Consider the following 23473-nt stretch of genomic DNA (forward strand, 5'->3'; position numbering starts at 1 on the left):
AAACAGCCACCTTTTAAACACGCTGAAGAAGAAAATATCCAAACAGGGAAGAAAACAAAGGTCAGCTGTCAGTAAATGTGCCAGTCGCTGCGCGCTACTGCTCGTTTTATCGTTGCTAATTTTCTAGAAAGTGCCATTTTTAATTTTAAAATACAAAATTTCAGAATGCCCAGCGGAACTATATCAACACTTTTTTTAACCGTTTGTTGTGTAGCAAACTGCTCTGCCGAGACCCTCCCTCCACCACAAAGGTCAGTGTAGCCCATTTGGACTGAGCTCAGAATAAATACACAGAAAAAACTAATTTATTGCATATTAACGAGACATACAGTACCATAAAAGAGACACATCTCACAGATTAAAGACAAAAACAAATCAACAAGGCCAGGTTTTGTCTGTGCAGAAGTCACTTCTTATTCCAACTACACTAACCTGATTTAACCCCCCCCCCCCCCCCCACCACACACACACGTCCACACACGCGCACACACTCCAATTTCCTGCAGCTTTATTCAGTGAGCTCATATGAAAGCGCTTGCTTTAATAAAAGCTTGTGTTGTGTCCAATTCTGAGGACAAAACACACTGTTTAACAATATAAAGCTAAAATAAATCAACACAGCCTGACAGATACAACAAAACCACAAATCGAGCTGCAACATTCCTGACGACATTAGATGCAAAGTGACATTTGAATAATAATACCGTTTCCATACTGAGAGGTGTAAAACATCCAGTGGTAAAGGGGTAGTTTGCAAACAATTAACACTCCCTGTGCAGGTAGGAGAAATTACATTTACTGTTTTAAAGGGTGGCAGGGCCTCGTCTGGACAAAGAATGTGACCAGATGTGCCAATAAAAGGTGGCAGAACTAGCAGATTAAGATGATGGGCTGTCCTATACAACAACGGCTCTGCAGCTTGATTGGAATCTAGAAAATGCTCAGAAGTTTCTTACAAGTCTGAGATTTCGACCTGTTACTGCACCAAATCCTATTTATGGTTTGATATGATCACAACTACAGTAAAACATATTTTTAAGTCATTTAAAGCAAAAAAAGCCAAGTGAGACAAGTACAGTGACTAAATACTGATGTATTGACATCCAAAATGCCAAAGATAAGACTCTGTCTATATATGATGGTAAGGATCCTCAAAATGAGTGCATAAGAAGAACGTAAGGCAACAGAAGTAAACTCTCTGAAAAAAAAAAGTGTCACCACAGTGTAACATGGTTAATCTCTATACTTTCAGCGGCACAACAGTTTAATAAACATTTCACAAAATTCTCAGTGGTCAAATGAGAAAATCTGAGCAGGCTCAACACCCCCGGAAAGACCTGTGGATCCCTGGAAAAGGCAAGGATGGTGGAACTGGGGGGGTAAATGGGGGGGACATGTCTTAGGAAGAGATGTGTGTCCGCCTTTGACTTCCTGCTCTGGCCTTCTGCTTGTCGTACTTGACGGACACGATGAGGAACACCAGCAAGGTGATGCCCTGAATCCCTGCCAAGAGGAAGAAGTAATAGTGCAGGGAGCAGTCGTTGATGTTACCTGCGGAGAGGAGACATGAAGGTGGATGTTGGAGGAGACAGGAGAAGTCAAGAGTAAAGAGCAAACCACGACACACTCACAACAAAATGGGTCTTTCATCACAAAGTACAACACCCAGCTAAATTACACATGTGGAGCACGTGGCGTGCTGCTGTTTTTCCTTGGGACATCAAAGGAGGCTTTGCTTAGATATGCGAGGCAATTCTGCCAGGTAGAAAAGAGCAACACGGTTGATTTCATCACGCAAACCCTAAAAGCATCGCATGACCTCTTTTTATTGAAACTGTGGTGCAGTATTAAAGACGTCAGGAAAAAAAGCTGTGAGAATGAAGTGCAACCCAAAGCTAACGTCCCAAAAGACGGAATCATGCAGACTAACACATCTGTGAAACGTGACGTGCTACTTTTTTCCCCCGAAATCAATGTTTTCTGTATAGGTGTTATGGAAGGACGGGAGCAAGGAAGGAAAATGGAACGCCATCAGCGTCTCGGCTCAACCCATCTGAGCACTTAGTGCACTGGGCTCCTTCAGCAGGTTGAGAGAAAAGCTCTGAACACTCCTGTTCTCTCCCAGAACAAACATCTCCACAGTTCAACAACAGAGCCAACTCAACTGGCATCCCAGCCTCTCTCCTTTTGACCAGGACACTCGGTGCGATCGAGCTTTAGACGAACCCGATCGCTAATTTCTGAGGAAGAAAGACTTGACGGCTTTTCTGTGTTCCTGCTGCATTGATTTAATTAAGCTCGCGAAGAACTTTCGCAGCCTTCTCGCACGGCCAGGCGATGAGGCGTGACGCCGCCTTTGCATCTCCATGTCGAGCCGTCGCGTTTGGGGAAAATGGGAAGCAACCTTGATCACAATTAGAGGAGCGGAAAACAGACCAGGTTCTGCCCTGACACGGTCAATCGGTGACAGAACCCTCAGGGACAGAATCTAGTTTACCACTGATTTCCTCAGCACTTCATAGATATATACAGAGAATAATGGGCAAATTTTGGTAAACAGGACGTTCTGACAGCTTCTCTTAGAAGAAATTCGAGACGGAATAAATGTAAACATGCTTGCTGCTCATTCGACAAATAAGAAATCTCAAATAGATGTTTTGAGGATCAAAGGAAATGAAATAGCTTGAGACTGGAGGCTTTCAGCCAAGGTTTTTAACATGTTGATGGATTGTCCTCAAGGCTTTAGTCATAGAGAATGAAGGCCTGAACAGCTTGTGTGTTATCAATTATCCACATAGAGGTGTTTCCTTTAATCACCCATCTGTCTGAATTGTGTTGTGAATGATAAGCTTACATCCAAGAGGAGCTGCTGCGGGATGATCAAATACCTTTTAAAAACACGGGCACAATGACCAGAGCAGACAGGAAGGCCTAGGAGGAGTGTGTGGATGTCACCGAGCACCATTATAGAACGCAAATCTGATCTGGGTGAAGACAGGTCTATTGTGACGCCTAAATTCATTTTCAAGGGCTCTAAAGTACAGATAACTGAATGCTGGGAAGTTTCATGTGCGGTTTGGTTCCTCTTTCCACTTCAACACAAATGATTATGCACATTTTATATATGGAAGAATTCAGAAAGGTGACTCAAATGGCTGTTAGGACAAACGTGATGTGTAGTGCTGTAGATAACAGCAACGCTTGCTCAATGCATATATCTTTGACTACATATAAATCCAGCATCCAGTAATAAGTCAGCAATCTTGACACAGTAATTAGGGCAAACTTGTGTCCTTGCTTTAGTCTTATTACTAGGATTTTTAAAAACTTTCAGCAAAATGTTTCCGCATTCATCTGTGCAATTACATGTAGCATGTTTTTGGCGCTATGTGATAAAAACATCAGTGTGGCAGATGAATGTTGTGACAGAAAGAGATTTAGCACTGGAATATAATTTCTCAGCACAAAATATGACTCATTTTGCTCTAAAATACCAGCAGCTTACTTTAAATAGCTTTACTGCACTTAATCTTCAACCGCGGTCGTGTCTCTCCTTCTGAATCCACACTGAAATAACCCAAAGTAAAATAGAAATTGAGGCCATCGCTCTGATGTGATAATTGTGTCTGCCAAAGTGGATATTTATGCATATGTCTGATAGGTATGAAATTTACCATCTTCAGAGCTTCATAAAAAGTGAAGCCGAGACATCTTGATTATGGCCGTTGGCTGGCTGCAGCCGCCCTGTTTATGGCCGGGAAGGATCTGATCATGATATAGCGCCATTCTATAGTCCTGGAGATGGAGAGCAGGCTCATGAAGTTCTGCCCGAGCAACCGGAATACCTGCAGCTTTCCCTATCACCATCTTGTGAAAAGTCAAAACTGTTAGACTGACATCAAAATGAAACACCGCGAATAATTAATGAAACAGAAAACAATGTACTTAGCAAGAGAGCACCGGCAGAGGGTTAAATAATCCATACATAATTGCTCTTTCACGGTCTTCCACTGGAGTATTAATTAACAGAGCAGCAGCAAATCACAAGGGAGTGAGCACACAAATTACAGGAGCTGAGCATCGGCTAAATAACTAGCGATGATCTGGGACATCAGGAAATGCTGCTGCTGTGGTCCAAGCGTGGCCCCAAAGACTGTTCCCCGCTTCCCAAACCTCTGAGAAATCCAATGTGGGACCAGAGGAAAAATCAAACATCTCATTCCTGACACATAAATAGGACTGACATGAGTCCAAAGGTTCCCTTTTGTAATGCATCTTGTTTAACATCAGCTTAGGATCTGACTTCTCTTTTACAGCCTCTGCCCCGTAGAGCCCACTTGGCAGCGGAGTCTGCTGCTATTTTTTTTTATATGGAAATTTAATTACAGCTGCAGAGGACTAAACAAGGACTTGATGCAGCACCCACTAATGAAAACCATAAATATTTGACAGATTTTAAAAAGGTAAATTCACTGCTAAGGGTGGAATTGAAGCCTGAGTGGGGAAGCAGAGAATATACCTGGTTCTCAAGGTCTGAGTTGGAGAAGGGTGAGCTTGTGACTGCGCCAAAGCACCAGACAGGAGGACAATGTACATCTGTAATCATGTGACTGTGGGTGGGCTTGCTCACACCAAGTGGGTTAAAGAGGTCATTATCAATGTAAGGTTTGGAAATGGATCAAAGCATTTTCAACTTTTCTCCATCTCAGCTGGCTGTCTGATCATTTCATCCATAAATAAAGGTTATTTTCTATGGCTCTCCTCTTCCTTAAGAGGAAGATAAGTTAAAACTTTGGGATTGATACGAGAATTTCATGAAGAGATATAAGACGTTCAATTCTGTGCAGGTGTCCGATCTTGCCTATGGTTTGACTTAATACAATTCACATCTTCAAAAAAAAAATCCTTTCAGCCTGAAAATGTCAGTGACATTACCGGTTCCCAATAAAACTCTGACATTTCATTTAATACAATCTAACAGTTCACGCGCCGACTTCAGCTCACTCGCTTCACAACCCAGACATTTGATAATGTTCAATCTTAACTCAAACAAAGAGCAAAGAAAAGAAATAGCGAAAAGCTGCCTTCTGTCACGTAACCGTGACAGCAACGTAACCGTGACAGCAACGGAAAGGATAAGTGCGTCTAAAAATATATATAATCAATTAAATTTGAAAAGAACTGAAAATGATGCAAAGCTGGTCCGCGGATGACTAACAGTTCGGTGCTCTGCCAAGTTTATCTGGACCAACTGAAATAGCAAAACATCTGCTGGATGATTCCTCAGCCAGATGTGACCACAGCAGAGAAACAATATTCTGCGGGATTTGATTGATCAATAATTTTAACTCATGCGCTCACTATATAAGTACAGGCCCAGATGTGGTTCAAAGATCTTTCTTTAATCACAGCCTTGCTCAGATTTCTAATAACCACACATGGAAATTCAATCTAACAGGGGAGATGTGATTTGTACATTTTCCTTCAAAATATGACATGAGATCCTTGCATGGGAAAGCTTGGCAGGGTAATATTTCCTGTTCTGAGTTGGCGAGTTGGTATTTTTAGCGTCCGTGTCATTTTAAGATGACAAAATGCATAAATGGCTGCAACTGGTTATCCTCGCTGATTTATTGTTAATCATTTTGCGTAGATGAATTGAAAAGTATTATCACAGGTAAACAAGATTTTAATCGGTTTAACATCACGTTCTTTGTTGTCACGCTATTTTCTTTTTAACCAAGTGTTCTCGACTCTGGTTGGTCAATATTACAAAATGGTCTTAGGTACCTGCTTGTTTGTTCAGCGAGGCCTGTCTCCAAAAGCTAAAAAAGTCGGGTAAATTCGAGATATTTTTTTTGCCCTTCTTTAGGCTGTTTTCAGTGCATCGTCATCACAATCAGGAGATGCATTAACAATCCACTCTGTTGGATACTATTCTTGTGGCACCAGTAGGAACAAACTGAGGAGAGTTGGAGTTTGACAAGTGAGCTAAGCCACTGTGATGCCAGACTTGTGGTGCCATCTTCATGTAATGCTGCAGGGACAGCTTTACTTAAGAGGAAGAAGGGCTATGTAACCAGACCCCCAGCCAGTGATTAATGTTGCTCATCTGTCTTCAGGCCTGTGCAGCTCAGTACAACTTAGCACATTTCACCCTAGATGCTGTTTACTGCACACCATTTTTGCCTGGGGCCATGGAAATAAGTTGAATTCATTCCACCTAGAGAGCCCAGAGATGTGGAAGGAACATGCAACAAATCTGAGATAAGCAGCCACAGAATCAAACTGTGTGACTTTCCAACTGTACTCAATGTCTAAATTTTGTGCCTTTTATCAGTGGCCAGGAGGAAGTTTTGTTCCATTTCTGCAGCTCACCTTGAAAAAACTTATTTTAGAATGCTAAGCTTCTCACATGCAATGCGGTTCTCGTAAACCTGCTCTTAACATGACGCAAAGCTGAGCAAATAATGGATTTATAGAACAGGCGACACATTCTGCAATGCTAACATCAACAAAAGTACGTCCCTACCTGTCGGCACACTATATTAATGAGCTGTTAGGTGTTTGCGGGGAATGTTTTACAGTGCTGGCTTCTTTGCTGCAAACTCAGGGAAAAGTACCTCTGGTTTGGAAGCCTCTCTTGCTGGGAAGCCCATTCATCCGCTGCCACGGCCGCACCATTCTTTCTAACACTCCGACAGATTTACACAAACCTTTTGTCATTAGTCTGACATGTCTATTTATTATAAGAAACATTGTTAGAACAAGAAAGTAGCTTATTGCTCGGTGATTAATCTACTCCTAGAATGCTTTAAATCAGCAAAAACTATGGAAATCATTAAAATACCTCCCTGTAAATCTTACACCGTTTGAATCAATACCAGCCATTCTGTTTCCCTACATATTATCAGAGAGACAACTACTTGTAAACTGTAGTGCTCCGTTCAAGAGGATTATGCGTGGTCGTGGAGATCAATCGCATCAGGTATCCTGAAGAGAGAAGCATCAATCTTTAAATAAAGCCACAGAAGGACTCCCATTAACTGAAGTACAAGTCCATATCAATAAACACACATCCTGTTGGCATTGTGATTTAAACTGTATAACGGTATAAATATCTCAAGTTAATATTAAGTCAAAGGACATCATTGAGGATGTATAGGCATGATTGAAATGGGACAACGTGACAGATGTTATTAGTGCTCTGGCCTTTAAACAGAACAGATAGAGACAGACTCATTTCTTTAATCATGTCCAACTGTCATGAACTAGTCCACTAGACTGAATAATGACAACTTTTCCACAGGAAATCAGAACAGCATGTTGCACATCGACTATTTATAATACACACTAACCGTTAGAGTTACAGCCACCCACATCTGGCCCTAACTTTATGTTGCATTGATTATTTTTTAACTGTTGTGTTTAATATTTATTCCTACTGACTTCTGCAACTAGCTGAAATTTCCTTCATCTAGATAAAACCTTCACACTACTGCACTTTGGAGAATCAGGCAGCAAACTCCACATGTATTTACACTTCAGACACCTTGGCAATACTTTGGATGGATTGAGAGAAACACAGGACAAGGTGCTAGCACAAACTGAGTCCTCGTACATGCTCAAGGCTAACAGCTCTGTCAGCACATCAGTGTAAAACTTCCCATCCTCTTCATGTCACATAGTTTGAGTAACTGTTAGTAAAAATACCGATTACAGTTGTTCCTGTTTGCATTCTATTCTCTTTGGTTTGTTTTTTGAATTAAGTGTAACTCTTACCAAAGTCCTTGTGGGAAGACATCCACCCAATTGCTTTGAGAGAAACTATAGCCAGCAAGCCAGACCCCACGAAGGAACCAATCCCAGAGAAGAAAAAGAAAAGCCCCATGATGGCACTCTGCATGGACTTGGGCGCTGCAGAATAGGCAAACTCCAGACCTGTGAAAAAGATAAATGCAAGGTAATGTTACTACTATGCAAATCCAAAGTTGACAGCTGAGGATTTTTGATGGCTAAATTTCGGTGGAGAAGTTGGCATGTGGATGCTTTTAGTATTCCTTTTCCTTCTGAAATACACTTTAGTCAGCATTAACTGTGCCTGAAAAAAAAAAAAACTACATGAGAAAAAGTGGTTTGATGATGGGGAGCATCAATATGCGTCTACTTTACATAGAGTTCTATCTGCCTGCAAGCTGACATTGATAATTTCATGCCACGTCAAACCTGCGCTTTATCAAATAAGAGCTTAGAGCCGCATTTCTCTGGAAAGATTAGGGAGCTGCAGAGCATAGTCGATAAATACGGTGAACACCTTAGTGTAGGGCGGGGGTCACTGTGCAAATCAACATGAAAGGTTTTGTGCAGCTGCCTGTGCCAAGTACACAAAATAATAAAGCAGACATGTTTGCCAACACGACATCGCATAAATGACCTTTCCCCAAGTTCATCAAAATATGTATATATATCGTAGAGGGCTGGCAAAGATGAGAAAAGACTATCGTATACACTTCAGAGGACATGCGGTCCATCTGTGTGACACTATTAAAGCCCAAACAATAAAGTATAAGGACGCCTTTCAGGACGGGTGGATTCATTTATTAGTATTTTACTTTTCCTTCAGAAGAAGTCACTGAATAACACTGTTACTTTGTTTTAAAGGGGTAAATGTAATTAAAAAGCAAACCAAGAGGAGATTTATATATTCCTATTGCCTGAGATCACACAATCTTTTAAAGAATATAAGCAAAAGCAGTGTCCTCTAAGGCGAGGGATTTCCTTGAAGTTGGATGGTCCTAGAGGTTTTAAACAGATTTATCCAAACAGAAATTGACTATGGGGAAATATATCTTTTAAGCAGACATATGTCAAAATTCTGTCAGCCATTTTTTTGTGTGGTAAATCCTGTGGGATCCATGACGTTTATTTTAAGGATCCCTATCATTTTATTTTGTGAGATTCAAAATGGGCCTGATAGTTTGGTGCAAATTCTAGTGTCTTTTAGAAAGCATGTGGGTTTCTGTTAATGAATCCATGTTATGCCATGCTTAATTAAGCAAATTAATAATGTTAAATATGTGAAAGAAGCCCTAAAGTGACTGGATGAAGCTAAATAATCTGCATGCATGTGGGAAAAGAATAAAGGTCCTTGGTATTAATGGTTTCATCTTTTGACATGAAAATAATATAAATATTCTATGTGAAAGCCTGGAACACCGTGGTTTGTAGTAATAAGGGAATGACTCAATCACAGCCTGAGGCCTCGACAAACTTGAATCACTAATATAATTGAGGCCTGAAGCCACAATAAAGTAGCATAATGAAGGGGAGATAAAGCTAAATAAAAATAAAAGCTATTAAAAGACAGATCTGCATATGTTGTGCGCTGCAGAATGTAGAGTAGGATAAGAACGGGACTCTATATCATAGTAAGTGAATTTGTCACACACTGAAAGTCTACTCTTAATAAAGCAGACTACTGTTGCCATTCTTTCTACTCTTGTCTCGGGTTCTGATCCAACCTATAAACAATTTCTCACTTTGACACACTGTTATACTACATGGGCTATACGGCCTTAGTTTTAATAGCTTTTAATGGTAAAGGAGTGGGCTGGTAGCCCAGGTTCTAGCCGATATTCTCAAATTTCCAAACACAGTTGGCAGTTTTCTGTTGCAGAATATAGTAGTCTGGCTCTTTTTTTTTTGTATTTGTTAATCATTTACAGAATAAATATGTAACTAAGCTGTTGTGGAATGAACCATCAAAGAAAAAAAACTATACAGAAACTATTGGTATTGATTTAAAAATAGAATGCTAATAGCACTAATATAAGGAATGGTGATGATAATTTTACCTGAAAGTGGAGGGGAACGTTTATGTTTTGCATTTATTGTCACTGTGACCATACAGTCAAGAAGGCACGACACAGATTAAAGTAAAACCATCATCCATTGAAACACTCTTTTAGCTATTAAGGGTACTAAAAACTTATGGATCCTCTCCTCTGTTGTTTGTGGTACAGATGGGATTACAAAGATAAAAAGGAAACAAAGCTTCCGTGGTTTTTTTTTGTCAGTATCCATCTGGAAAAGGAAGAAATCTGTAACTCCAGACATTAGCACAGTAAAGCTATAGCCATCGTCATCATCATTGTCACTGTCTCAGTTCAAATGGTGTCAACTGGTTCATACACCCCTTATTTATAAACTGTTGCAATGCTGAGCAATGCTCGCCTGGCAGAGGGGGATAATCAATTATCGATCGGGTTCTTGGGCTGTTTAATCTAAACTACACCCTGCAAACACATTAAGCTGGTGCAGCCTTGCAATGTATCAAAGAAACTTGACAAAAATAGATTTATGCATTAGTCTTCATTTTGTTCTGTTTACAGTTATGGTCACCACTAGTCTCAAACCGACATCCCTTTAAACGTGCATTGTGTGAAGGTATGGCCATCCAGCTCAGAGACTCATTGCTGGAGGACAGTGTATTTTTGCTACTTTGAACCAATGCGTCCAGCCCACTACAGTGTTGAATGAAACTTGGCAGAAGTCAAACCACTTTACCTGCAATGCTGGCAAAGATTTCGCTGATTCCTATCAGCACGTACTGAGGTATTTGCCACCATATGGGTAAATCTGCTGCATAGTAGATAACGTTGCCAAGCACCTGGTCAATGGTGCCACTGGACTTGACAATCTCTAGGCGCCTGGTCTCCAAAATACCTGAGGGGTCAGACAAAGAAACCATTTACATCGGTGGTTGACAGGAAAAATAGTGAGAATAACGAGACACACAAAAAATATATTTGACGTCACCGTGTAGCAGGTACAAGAATACACAACAACACCCATCGTTAGAGGGTGTGCTATATATCATAACCATTACACATGGAGGAGAGGATATGAATTAAATAACAATCAATCAGAGTCACAAAGTACTGTAATAAATACAGATTTTGGTCCCTGTGGCCGAGGTGGTGAAGTAGATCATCCAATGTGAGTTGTTAGTTTGATCACTCCTCCTTGCCGCCTTAATGCCAAAGTGAGTGAGAACCAAATAATCGCGGTTTCGATTACATTTAAACTAATCATTAAGTCAGAGTTTCCCCACAGTGAAGTATGCGACTCTAATAAGAAGCTAACTGAAGTTGGAGGGTTGGTGGCCAGTCAATTAAATATTTAACATCTAGTATTAAGAGCACCCTAGCCTTTATTTGGATCACATCTCCGCACTGCAGCATTAGAGAAGATAGGAATGGATCACCGATGACAGTTCAATAATAGGAGTTGTCATCAACTGCTGCTGCCTAGTAAAAGCTTTATTCAATAGCCATTATCATGTTACCCTCTGACTACTTCCAGATAACTCCCAGAGACAGCCTTGTGTCATAACTACACTTAACCCTGCATCTGAGAGGAGCTGCAGCCTTGTAATCCGGCTATCCTTTAATACCAGGCATCCATCCCAGACAGTGTGGCCTGCATGCTGCCTAGAGCAAGACTGCTGCCCCTGCCAATGAACATCAGACGGCCAGTGCTCCCGTTCGACAACAACAGACATACACACAACGAAAATAAGGATAACAATACATAAATCGGGAAAAATACAAAGTAAAAATGTGAGACATCTTTTTTGATGCAGTGGCAGTCCAGCTTTTTACACCCCAGTATGTTGCACAGCCAGGCTTATCAGTCTACCATCCTTTCAACATGTTTTTAGCTGTCCCTTTGCACCACAAGAGGTCCAACTGTCCTGAAGCCATGGGTGTCAGCAAACACAATGTAACCCTTTGAAATACCACTGCAGCACTACCCCGAATCCCTGCATGTGTCTCACACATGGTGATGAAAGTAATTCTAACTCTAAAAAAGCAGTAGCATGGTCAATACTGAAGACAGAGGTTTGCAAACTGATGCCACAACATGTTGGACTGTCCAATCCGCACAATCAATGCCACGCGCTGTCATTTCCCACCACCAATCTGTCAAACTGTGATTGTAGATTGCGTTTAATGAGCACCAAGGAAACAGAAACACAGTTAGGGGAAATCATGTTTGTAACGTGTCAACAGATGGGATGTGTGTAACCGTTTTCGCGTGGAGCAAAAAACAAGGCTGGCGGCATGAAGGAAATAAGTGCTGTTGAATGAAAGCGACAAACGGAAGAGAAAGATCCGCTATAACGGATTTTATAAAGCTTGGATTGCCTGTTTTGATTTATCAAATCCAGGTCACACGTGTGTCTAACAAGTGTTGTGACCAGTGGTCGGCACTCTTTTAACATGAATCACTGAAAGCACAGCGAGTTACACAATATACTGTCATCTTTTTGGTTAAATTTAAAACAGGAAAATCAACAGCCAAGACATTATTACATTTCAACCAGTTGAAACTGAATAAAAAGGATTAGACACCATTTCCCTTTCTTATATAAAAGCAGCAGGTAGCCTTTAAAATGAAACAGCGTATCACAACATATCAACTCACATCGTGTCAAGTTGTTTATCTCTCACTTCATTTCTTCAGTTTGTTTAAAGGAAAAACATTAGATAACCCCCCCTCCAAAAAAAAAACAGTACTTGTAATCAACACCTGTCAACGGCTGTCAGGTTTAGTTTGGTGCCTGCTCAACGGTTAATTGGCCGGTTGAGTCTCAAACGTCAATAACTAAAAGATCATCAATGACAGAACGTGTTTATAAGCTATGTGACGGAGAGACTGCACATCAGGAAAGTGGGGGAGATCAGTGGTTGCAGACAACATAATGTGTATCGATTCTCAGGAGTATTGTGCTTCCTTTATACCTCCAGTGCTGCCTCTTGAAAAACATTTTAGCCTGGAATCATCAATGCCGCAGCACCCGCTGACAGGCCTGCCTGAGACTTTATTTCCAAAATAAACCACATGGCTGGAAGTGAATATGCAGCAGAGAGTGTGAGTGCACTCAGCACCAGAAAGAGGGATGACACAGCTCCACTACTCTTCTACAGGCCAATTTCCCCCTGTCATTTCAAAGTAGAAAGTCATGCTTAGAATTATAAAAGTAAAACTCCTGTGTAGTGTTGTCAAAAACATTGACAGATGTTATACATGTCATAAGAAACATGCCAATGCTTGTATTTATTTTCAGATCATTTTTCCTCATTCCTGATGTCTCCGTTAATATTAATATTCGTCTTTATAACCCCAAACTCCACTGTTTCATCAAGGCTTGTCAGGCCTACTTAAACCGCAGCACAGAGACGAGGTGTTTGTCAGAGAACTGACCTGCTGCTACAGCCGACCACATGACAAAGAACATCCCCACTGCGATTCTCTTCAAGGAGGAGGGCAGCAGGCCACGCTGCTTCAGGATGGGGTCCACCACTTTATCCTTCAGGGGAATCAGCAGGAGGATGAGCACTGCATCAAACATGGTGAGCCAGGCAGCTGGGAAGCGGAACGTCATCTGAGGGGTGCGAACAAAGGAGCAGATTAGGTGAGACAGGTCCAAAAAAGCCCCAAAACAAAACAAAAACAACAACAAAAACAAACTCCCAAACTACACTGTAACAAAGCTCAGTGTGTGTATGCGTTTGTGATGTCTTGATATTGCTTTAGCACCCCCAGGTGGTCATGGACAAAACAAGCGAAAACCCACTTTTTGATAAAGAAACAAGACAAAGCGTCACAAAATCAACTCAGTGAGCCAATGACTCAAATAAATTCTGCCCATGACAGGTTTTTTTCACATCTTACCGTGTCACTAAACAGTTCTGATCATTTTACAATGTATAGATTCAAACTAGGGGGGAAAGCACTCTAGGCAGCAGTGAGCCGTAGCACAGAGCCAATTCAGTGCCCACAAACATACATGCTGCAGATACATTCACCCTTGTATTCGTTTCTGTACTTGGTTATTCAGAGCCACCCAGATCACTGCAACCATCGCTGTATAACTATTAGATTAGGGGTAATTATTCCTCTAATGTATACACTGTTCTAAAAATTCTTCCTAAACCCGTTTTCAGCATCGCAGCAAATGTTTTTTTTTACATGCATATTATAAAACTACAATATTGTGAATTCAATATAAGCTGTACTTTACTTAAATCTAATGAAATATTTAAACACACACATAAATGTAATCTGACACAAATAAATATGGTGCTAAGAGACTGAAGGACAAATGCATCAAATGTAGTCAATGACAAGTTGAAACACTGACGCATTTGAAATACAGCAAACATGACTTTTGAGCACCAGATGTGTTCCCTTTTAAAACCTCTGGTCACATCATTTATACACACATTGATTTTTCAGTTGTGGGAATCACCACAAGCAAAGCTACTTAGAGTGTTTTCGTTATCATGGTCGTGTCTCCGTTGGGTCAGGTTAATAGTGCATGATGTTCTCCTATCTTCTCCATATCTATGAAATATATAATATGTATAAGGCTATCGTAGCTCATACATTCGGATTAGCTTCAGGCTTCTTTATATTTGTATACATTTATATTTGTGCAATTATGCACTCAGTTTTGCTCCAGTTGTGTTCCTTCATGTCTTTTGAGTAATTTATATACTGTATGTCTTCCTGTTACTGTTTTTTTTTTTTTATCTTGGGAAGGTAAACATGTAAAAAAGCAACATGAGAATCTGCAATTCTGAAGGGAAAACCATCAATAACAGTAATACCGTGTCAGAAAATAACAACAAATCAGCACATTTTAAGTGTTTTCAAGATTTAATTTCAGGAAGTAATAAAATTAATCAGACACTAATTGTGACACATGGGTGTAAATTAAATGACACAATATAACATAACACACGTAAACTGCTGCCTCCATTCAATTTACTAGACAGTAAATATAAGCACTGGCCTTGGAGAGGTTCCTGTTTTTACTTATTGAGGGAAAGGTGTACGGTGAGTGAGGAAGTTAATAGCAGAGGCTTCTCTTTTCACTTCCTTTTTAATGGTCAGAAGTGTACTGAGGGTGTGAGCACAAAATAACTTAGTTCTGTTTTCTCAAGATATGAGTGCAATGTTAAAATTATTATTACACAACTTTGCAAAGACTCATAAGTAGTCACTGTAACACTGTAATTTAAGAGGCATTAGATTATGTATTATGTATATATATATATAATGTGGGTTTTTATGGCTGCACTCAATGATGAATCTATAATATTTTTTAATGATTTAATTTAAATATTTTGAACTGAACTGAGTGGTAACTAAAAACCTTGGTTTCCTGTAGGCCTAGACTGTACTGTATTGGTTCAGAACCCTCTTAGAATCGTAGCATGTAAAGATTTCTATATTAATATAATTAATATCAAAGGTCTTCATGCACATGACATGCCTAGCTGGAAAACAAAAGAGTATTGTAAATCTAGTGCATTGCAGTTTAGTGTAACTGTATTATTCAGAGCGAAATGCAGAATAGGGTATTAAATGTAAAGTTACTGAGATTTGCAAATTGAAGTTATGTACTGCATAAATCCCCAAGGTTTTACCGACTAGCACTGCTGCCTGCAGGCATTGTGTGTGTCTGACCTAATAACTCACCAAGTTTTAGCATAGAAATGTTGTACAAACCCGGTAAAGTATCAAGACTATGAAGCTACAAACATCTACAATTGACAATGACCGTAGATCAGGCAGATGTTGCTTAGCCTGACACATTAATGTCAAACAAAACACATCACAATTTACATGTCATGTTTAAGTTCAAATATTACAAAAAGAAAATTGGACTGAATCAATTTTCTTTTACCTGGTGAGAGTCATCTGTGTTGTTTGATTCTGTACCCGGAATCCTCAAATGCAGGCCCTGCAGGATGTAAGTTGTCTGCATCTGCAATAAGAAGATTAGGGTCTCAGCATAAAGTCATTCTCCACTTCATGATTACCAGGACATCTGGCATCCAGCAATTCTTCTCTAAGTCTGAGCACAAAAAAATCTTAATTTTAACAAGCGTAGGACTGCATCAGACAGACAGCTAGACAGACAGACAGATAGGCAGACAGGCAGGCAGACAGATGGACAGCTAGCTAGCTAGCTTACCTGAAAGTACACAGTCCAGTATGGGACGAGGGCAAAGAAAACAGGGAGAATTTTCACCATGGATTTGACCTCATCTACTTTCTCTTCAGGAAATTTTCCTCCATAGGTGACTTTCGCATTGTCCAGCAGAGTTGGTTTGTTCCTTTGTGGCAAAAAGGATAAAGTGACCTTTAAATTACTGTGATCAAAAGCAAAATATAAACACAGAAAATGTAAAAGACTTTGAAGTGTGAAACTGCCCCTGTTGTGAACGATTTACCCTTAAATAACAGCATTTACGGAGATAAAGAAAAACCTTTATTCTAAATCCTATAATCCCCATCTCTGGAGAAAATGTCTTAATAGGGAATTCTTTAAAGGCAGCAGGATTGGCCAACTTAAAATATTCAATGTCAGGTTTTTGAACCAATTGTGTTTCTTTGGTTCAAAGTCAAGAAGTAGCATTTTAGAATAACTTTTCACCACAGGGAATGAAGATGGATGTCTAGACCTGTGGGTGAAATGGAGAATTATACAGAGGGATAAAGGAGAAATTTAGCATAAAGGTCTATTAACATCTAGCAGTATTTCTCCACTGGTCCCCAGTTATCGTCCTGCTGAATTTTGTCACGAACAAAAACATTTCATCCACAGCTGGGAAGCAACTTCCAGTGGAGTTTAATGAGCCTGCTGCTATGGAACAACTGCGAGAATCCTGTCATTCAATAAATGGATTTGTCACTTGTAATAATTCTTTCAACAATGCATAATAGGCCTGTAATGAATGACATGCGGCTCTGACCGGAGCAGGTTAGTGTCCTTTGTCTTGTGGGAGCAGCAGGCAAAGCCCAAGATCTTGAACATGTCTGTGAAGGCACTGCCATCAGCAGGTTTAGTGATGAAGACGGTACGGCCCAGGAGAAACACCAGGAAAGAGATCCCCAGGCAGACGGCTGGGATAATATAGCCCAGCTCGAAGCTGACATTTTGCTGGATGTAGGCCACACCACCCAAAGAAAGAATGGCCCCCAGGTTGATGCACCAGTAGAACCAGTTGAAGAACCTGCGTGTTGCCTCTGGTCCCCTGTCTTTAACCTACAACAAAACAAAGCCCTCTGCGTCAGACAACATGTCACCGTAAGACAAAATAAAGGAGTACAAAAATAATATCATTTGGAAGAGGCTTTTTTAGATACAAACATGATTTAAGCCTGGAGATTAAATGATTAATTATGGAATCAGGAAATGGAGCACCTGCTTTTATACCAGTTTGGGGATTTCAAAAGCCTCAACAGCTGGAAAACAATACAGGATATTAAAACTGGAAAGAAATTGGAAAGTGGGCTGGTAGCAGCTGATGTGGGAGGGCTGCCAGGGTGCCCGTGAGCAAGGTGCTGCACCGCCACACATTAAGCATATTTCTGGAGTGGCAGGGCAAGAATTCAGGGAGACATTAAATAATGTTTGTTCTCTGAAGTAAAGGAAATCTGTGTCTTAAACAGCCAAAAAGGTTTAACAATTCATTGTAGCCCTACATGGCTACTAAAAACCCAAGCTGCTGTGCCAAAAGGGAGGAGTGACTACAGGCTGAAACTAACCAAGATCACGTGTAATTCCCACCACGACACTGGTGACTATTAAAGAAAATAATACTGTTGTCATGACACTGGTTCTACATGCAGTAAGAAAGATTAGAATGGTGTCATGGAAACATCATTAAATGGATGTGACTGAAATATGGGTACAGATATAAAAATGCAGCTACAATTAACTAACTACAGTATACAATAAGCGGTCCCTCCAAAGAAACAGGATTCGGTGATCACATAATTCAACACATGATCAGCCAAAGCCTGCGTATTATGCAGGGGGTGGGGTTCCTTTTTTTTTTTTTAAAGATTGATTTTAAATTTAAAGTAACACACTGCACTTTTTTGTTCAATGTATTGCGTTGAAAAACACCTATTTTACCAGAAAAGAATAAATTTAAGAATATATTTAAGTTTGATTTTTTTTTTTAATCAATATTTTTTTGATGATTTTGTAAAGCTAAAACATTTTTTTCCCCCTGAATGTACATACTTTACAATATGTGCACTCATATCCTTCCTTTAAACAGTAACAATGTGTACATTTGGAGAAATTTGGAACTTGTGAGGTTTTTTCTGCACCATGGTCAGCAGATCAGGAAAAGCAACAAGCCTGAGATTCTAGGACATTAACAGCGGTGACAGATATTGCCCCAGAGCTTCAAAAACAGCCAAATAAACATCTTGAATGTCCCTGTACATGAAGGTAACTTTGGTCTTGAATATAAATGTTTAAGTCAAGTAGTTCTATAAATTCTTTCCACTTTAACTGTACATGACTGTACATGCATCTCTTCCAAGGCTCAGTGCAGTCTTAGATGTCAATTAAATATCCCTATTCCTCAATTCTAACATTATAGGACCATTTCTTTAATTTACAATGATATAGTCTCAGGAGCAAAGTTGATCCTATTACAATCAGTAAATAATGTTAGTATTAATTGTATATGAATGAAAATATTCTATTAATATGTATTAATTTTGAAATAGGTTCAGTTTAATTACAAAGAAAATCTTTTGCACATTTCAAGTATCAATTATTATCTCTTAACTTCTGTTGATAACATCACCGAGCCGAAATATATATGAGACAGAGAAAGACACGGACAAAGTGTGCGTGGCAGATGTGCACGACTCACTCTGCCTCTGCTAATTATATCTATTCTTGAGATTTTTCAAAAATAAATACATTCCTGATTAACCTAACTTCAAAACTGAATTTTAATTCTTCTGCATAATCAGTTATTTTAGCAGTTTGAGTCTTGATGAGCATGATTTGAAAGTGATTTTGTCTTCCAATCCAATTTTCCAAATGCATGTGACTGATAAAGGTCATGTGGGTCTAGACAACTGTCTCAGTCATGTGATTTTTCAGGACAGTATCCATGTTGGTTTGTAGTAAGCCGTAAGGAAACTAGGAAAAAGGAATCACATGGAATAGAAAAAAAAAAAGAAATAAAAACAACACTACCTGATCTGCCCCAAAAGGTGTGATGTTGGACTTGACGGTGCCGACACCCAGTGCGATCAAAAAGAGTCCGCTGTAAAGCACTGTGCCGCAATACGGTGAGCGAATTGGGCAGGTTATGTTGCTTGAAGGGGTGCTGTTTGTGCTCAGACACTCCGCAGGTTGCACTGGAAAAGCTGGCTCTTCTCCGCAAAGGTGTAACCTGGTTTCCTCATTCGAAAGGAAAGGGAAAAACAGCATCCCAATAAAGTATAGGATCAAACTTGAAGCAATTGTCCAGAATTTCCCAAAGTACGCATCTGCCAACCAGCCTCCAAATGGGGATATTAAATAGGTGATTCCCATAAACATCAAAGGTGCTTGGCTGGCCTTGGTACCCTCCCAATAGAAGGGATTACCATTGAGAAAAAGAACAAGATTTGATGTGATGCCATAGAACGCTATCCTCTCTAAAGATTCAGCCAACAGGATGGCCGCACATGCCAGCCATCTTCCCTGGAAAATCGATTGTACTGGTGGTCTTTGCTGGGAATCAGAGTCCAAAAGAGGGCTGCTCTCACTGGGATTCCTATTATTATTATCCATTCTTAAATTATGTGATGGCGTGATATTTAAGCCTGCAAAGACAGAAAGCAGGAGTTAGTACATTTTGTGTGGGGAAAATAATAAAGGGCAAGATGCTTACACTTGATTTCCAGAAGCAATGTATGGTAATTTCGACAAATACTGGGAGGCCTGATGACAAAGACAAATTGACTGGTCCCAGTGGGTTACTGCACAGGTGTTATGTAATGACACCACTTATTCACTCTCCACAATGTTTTGCAGTAGGTTCTGCTGAGAACACACTTTGACTTTTGACTGAATTTGGCGTTTCTCTTTAGCAGTGACTGCATTTACATGACTGTAAAGTAACAACGCACAAATTCGTTTGCAGTACTCTACGACTTTTTGCAACTTTCGATCTATGCCTTTGACCATTATGTTGCAAGTCGATTTTTGGAAAATACGGGTACTTAACAAATAAGCTAGCTTTAGCATAACGCTAGCTTAGTAAGTTTGTTTTGACATATTACCTTTGATTTGTGAAACACCTCCTGATGGTCGTCTGTTACCTCCATATATCAAGAAGGCTTCTGCTGTTCAGTTTGTCGCTTGCATGTTTTATAAATATATATATATGTATATTTTCTCTTCCTTGATGAATTACTCCGTAGAAGAAGTGGAAGTCAATAAAATAGTTTGTCACAGTGGTGCCGCGTGACACACAGCTCAGTCAACAAACCTTCACGCTTGCGTATAGGCGATCTACAAATGATGCGCTAGGGGAAATGTAGCGGCAACGGTCGATCCACATAGTTTGGGTATTAGTTCAGTCAACGTAGCCGCAACACCGAGAAAAGGAAATGGCCTGTTTTGTTTTCATTTTAAACCGCTAATTTAAGAGCACGTATGCTTAACAAGAACACGCAGTTTGCAATTTCTAGTATTGATTCGCTTTAAAAAATACCAGTTTCACAGGTAACACCCTGCGCCACGAGGGTCTGTGTACCGACGTATCGTTCCGTGTTTCTGGGGGATGCTTTTAATGGACGGACAAAATATATGAGGTGTGCGCTGGCACTTTTTGACCGCCAGTAAGCGAGGTAGCCAAAATGTTCTACGTGTTGTGTCGATTGATAAACATTGATTCAGGAAGCGTGTCAGAAGACCAACCCTACTGAGAAAGCACACAGGGATTTTGCTGTTTTGTTTCTGTATCTCACCGATGTTTAAAAGCAAACTGCCACCTTAGCATTTATGGTGAAGATATGAAAATATTATTTCTCGCTTGCCTTAGCCCCAAAACTGGGAACAACACCACAGCTGAGCGAATAAGGTAAATAACAGGTGTATAGTGGAATGAGTAGATCGCCACTGGTAAAATAGCCAATTGTCATTTGTGTAACATAAAAAAAGAGAATCAAAAGCATTTAACTTTACTTTTGAGATATAATAAATCAGCTGTTACACGATTAAGAGCGTTAAAACAAGTGCAATTACCGTTCTGGTAATGTGTGGTCACACTTTCTGTTGCTTCGACTCATGCTCCCACATTACAGCATGAGTAAATATGTCAGAACACAAGTTAAAACATCAGTACTAATAAGATGTTTCTTTATTAACTTATAAATATCACTCCCATGCCATGACACATCATAGTAGGGCGTTATCACAGTGTGTTTAAGTAGAACATTGGCTTACTTTTCAATGACTGATCAAGGTGTTTCTTTTATTTTAGGTCCCACATTGAAAAAGCGGGACACACTTGTGAACTCAGAGATGCAAGAGAGTTTCAGTCTTCTGCTGAGGTGGCTGAGCTGTTATCCCGGCATCATTTTCAAAGTGCACTTGGCATTCATCTGTTCAAAGCTGGCAGATTTCTCTTAGGTAAACCGTCTTGAATGTATATATCTGTCCAGCCCGTACTGGTACGCTGTTACTTGACCCACACCATCTTTTTTTTCTTACAACAGATATTCAAATACCCTTTGGCATTATCTTTGGTGGAACAGACATAAATGAAGATGTGAAAGTTGAGCAGAAGCGTGTGGTTATGGAACAGGTGCTGCTGAAAGCCAGGTGATGTGTCTGACAGCTGTTTTAACCCCTTTATCTCTAAATAGTTCCTATCTGTGAACATAAACATGCCAGCAACAAGCTAACTTGAAATATATGTTGCTGCTTTTAGAACATCAGGTATTTTTAATGCATAGCAAATTATGTATTATTTGTGGATTGATGCAGACATTTGATACAGTCACAGTTTACATTTGTGTTTATAAAATCTAGCTTTTGGATTTTTTTTTAATCTTTAATCCATATATAACAAGCATTGCTCTTTATAATATTAGCTAAGTGTCTCGCTATGGGAAGGAGCCTCCTACAGCTGTGACATAAGCATTTATCTCAATCTGCCAATGCCGATTGGCCGGTAAATGGTGTTCAACTGCTCCGCACCCAGTAATCCCGTCTACTAGAAATAAAATGCACGGATGACACTCACTCAATTCAAAACCCCGTCTCACTTGAGAGCTTATCTCACGTCGGAGCTTCGCTAGCTTAACTGCTCATCAGACAGATTGTTGTCACTGGACATTAGTGTCGTGGTCCAGCTTCTGCCAGAATTCCTTTTTGTTTCCCCCCACGGATGCTCAAGTCGGTCAAGCTGAGCCAGTAAACCAGCTAGTAACAGCCTTTTTCTCCAGGGTAAAATTGTGCAGGAATAAAATACTGCAAAAGGACATCCACCCATTGCGTTTTACCTGCCTGGAGATTAACCATGCAAAGGTCAGCTCTTGACATTCCCAGGTTCTAAGGACACTACAAAGCATTCTCAGTCAAGAGCATCACACCCAGGGTAGCTTTCCAGGGTAACTTCCCAGACCGTGACTGGTTTCTCTCCACTCCTGACCACAGCACAGCTGCAGAAGAAGACAAGAACACGACCAAGGAAGTTCTGAAGGTTGACTATGACTAGGATGCCCAGTCAGAGGACGCCGTGCTTAATTTGGCCTCACAGAAGGTGGGGATGACACCATGTTACTCAATGAGGAAGATGACATCTTTGTGGCCCCAGCTGAAAACCTGAGGAAGTCTACCAACAGAGGGCAAAGCGGGGTGAGATCTCCTGCCGCATCCCTCCATGTGGACCTGCTTGGGATGTGTAAATGTGTGGCAGAGAAACTGGAGGTCCACTGGCTGGTTGTAATAGAGGAGTCCACTCAGGCACATAGCTGGAGCAGAGTGCAGTGAAACAGCTTCTCCCTGTCCAGGCTGCTGGCTGAGCCGTCCAAAATTTGGAGAGTAAAAGGAAATTTACAGCAAAAGGAGCCCTATCATAGGTGCAGCATCCCTCAGAGATGATGGATGCTCACAGTCTCCTCTCGTTGCCTCTGGTGGCCAACTATCTTCTGCCTCTTCCAGACATTCGACACTGCCAACAAAGTCCAAGTGGCTTAGAAGGCAGCCAGCCTCTTGGCCACGGCTCTCAGCGCTCCCTCCATAGGCAAAGATGTTTGGGGCATCTGCTGACGAGCGGGAAGACCCTGACCCCTGAAATAGCGGTCATTGACGATTTATCCCTCCGGATCCAGCGCATCTCAGTCCAGGCCACGGGCAAGGTGATAATGACGCTCGTTTGGGAGAGAACGAGATGGCTCGGCCTCGCTAACTCGACTGACAGGGAGCAGGATAAAATACTAGATAAGCCTATGATCCCAGGGACATCTTCTGTTTTGCTTTTAACAGAAGAGAGAGGTGAGGCAGTAGAGAGGTGAGGTACTAGAAGCAAATGCCCAGATAGGAATGATAAATTTGCTGGATGCAGAACGGCCTGGCTTGTTC

General features: G+C 40.6%; 2 protein-coding genes across 4 annotated transcripts in view; one reads left to right on the top strand and one right to left on the bottom strand.

Moving 5' to 3' along the window:
- Positions 1-287: 287 nt before the first annotated feature.
- slc15a4 (solute carrier family 15 member 4) lies at positions 288-20364 on the bottom strand. Of its 2 annotated transcripts, none has more exons than XM_003974503.3 (9): positions 20164-20362; positions 19091-19704; positions 16833-17125; positions 16052-16193; positions 15761-15841; positions 13270-13450; positions 10567-10725; positions 7783-7941; positions 288-1551 (listed from the first exon to the last, which is right to left on the bottom strand). In XM_003974503.3, exons 2-9 carry the CDS (start codon positions 19670-19672, stop codon positions 1400-1402), a joined length of 1749 nt encoding a protein of 582 aa, XP_003974552.1. In that variant the 5' UTR covers positions 19673-19704; positions 20164-20362; the 3' UTR covers positions 288-1399. The 2 variants fall into 2 exon arrangements, with proteins under 2 accessions (XP_003974552.1, XP_011613514.1); XM_011615212.2 differs by lacking the exon at positions 288-1551 and adding an exon at positions 1562-6993 and having other exon boundaries at positions 20164-20364.
- Positions 20365-20617: 253 nt separating this feature from the next.
- glt1d1 (glycosyltransferase 1 domain containing 1) overlaps positions 20618-23473 on the top strand; it is a 29266-nt gene continuing 26410 nt past the window's right edge. For both annotated transcript variants that reach the window (XM_011615210.2, XM_011615211.2), the window contains exons 1-3: positions 20618-20966; positions 21369-21517; positions 21604-21709. In XM_011615210.2, the coding sequence (XP_011613512.1) occupies positions 20899-20966; positions 21369-21517; positions 21604-21709 (323 nt within the window). In that variant the 5' untranslated portion in view covers positions 20618-20898. The remainder of the gene's footprint in view (positions 20967-21368; positions 21518-21603; positions 21710-23473) is intronic.

Source organism: Takifugu rubripes, chromosome 21 (assembly GCF_901000725.2).
Source record: "Takifugu rubripes chromosome 21, fTakRub1.2, whole genome shotgun sequence".
Classification (NCBI taxonomy): domain Eukaryota; kingdom Metazoa; phylum Chordata; class Actinopteri; order Tetraodontiformes; family Tetraodontidae; genus Takifugu; species Takifugu rubripes.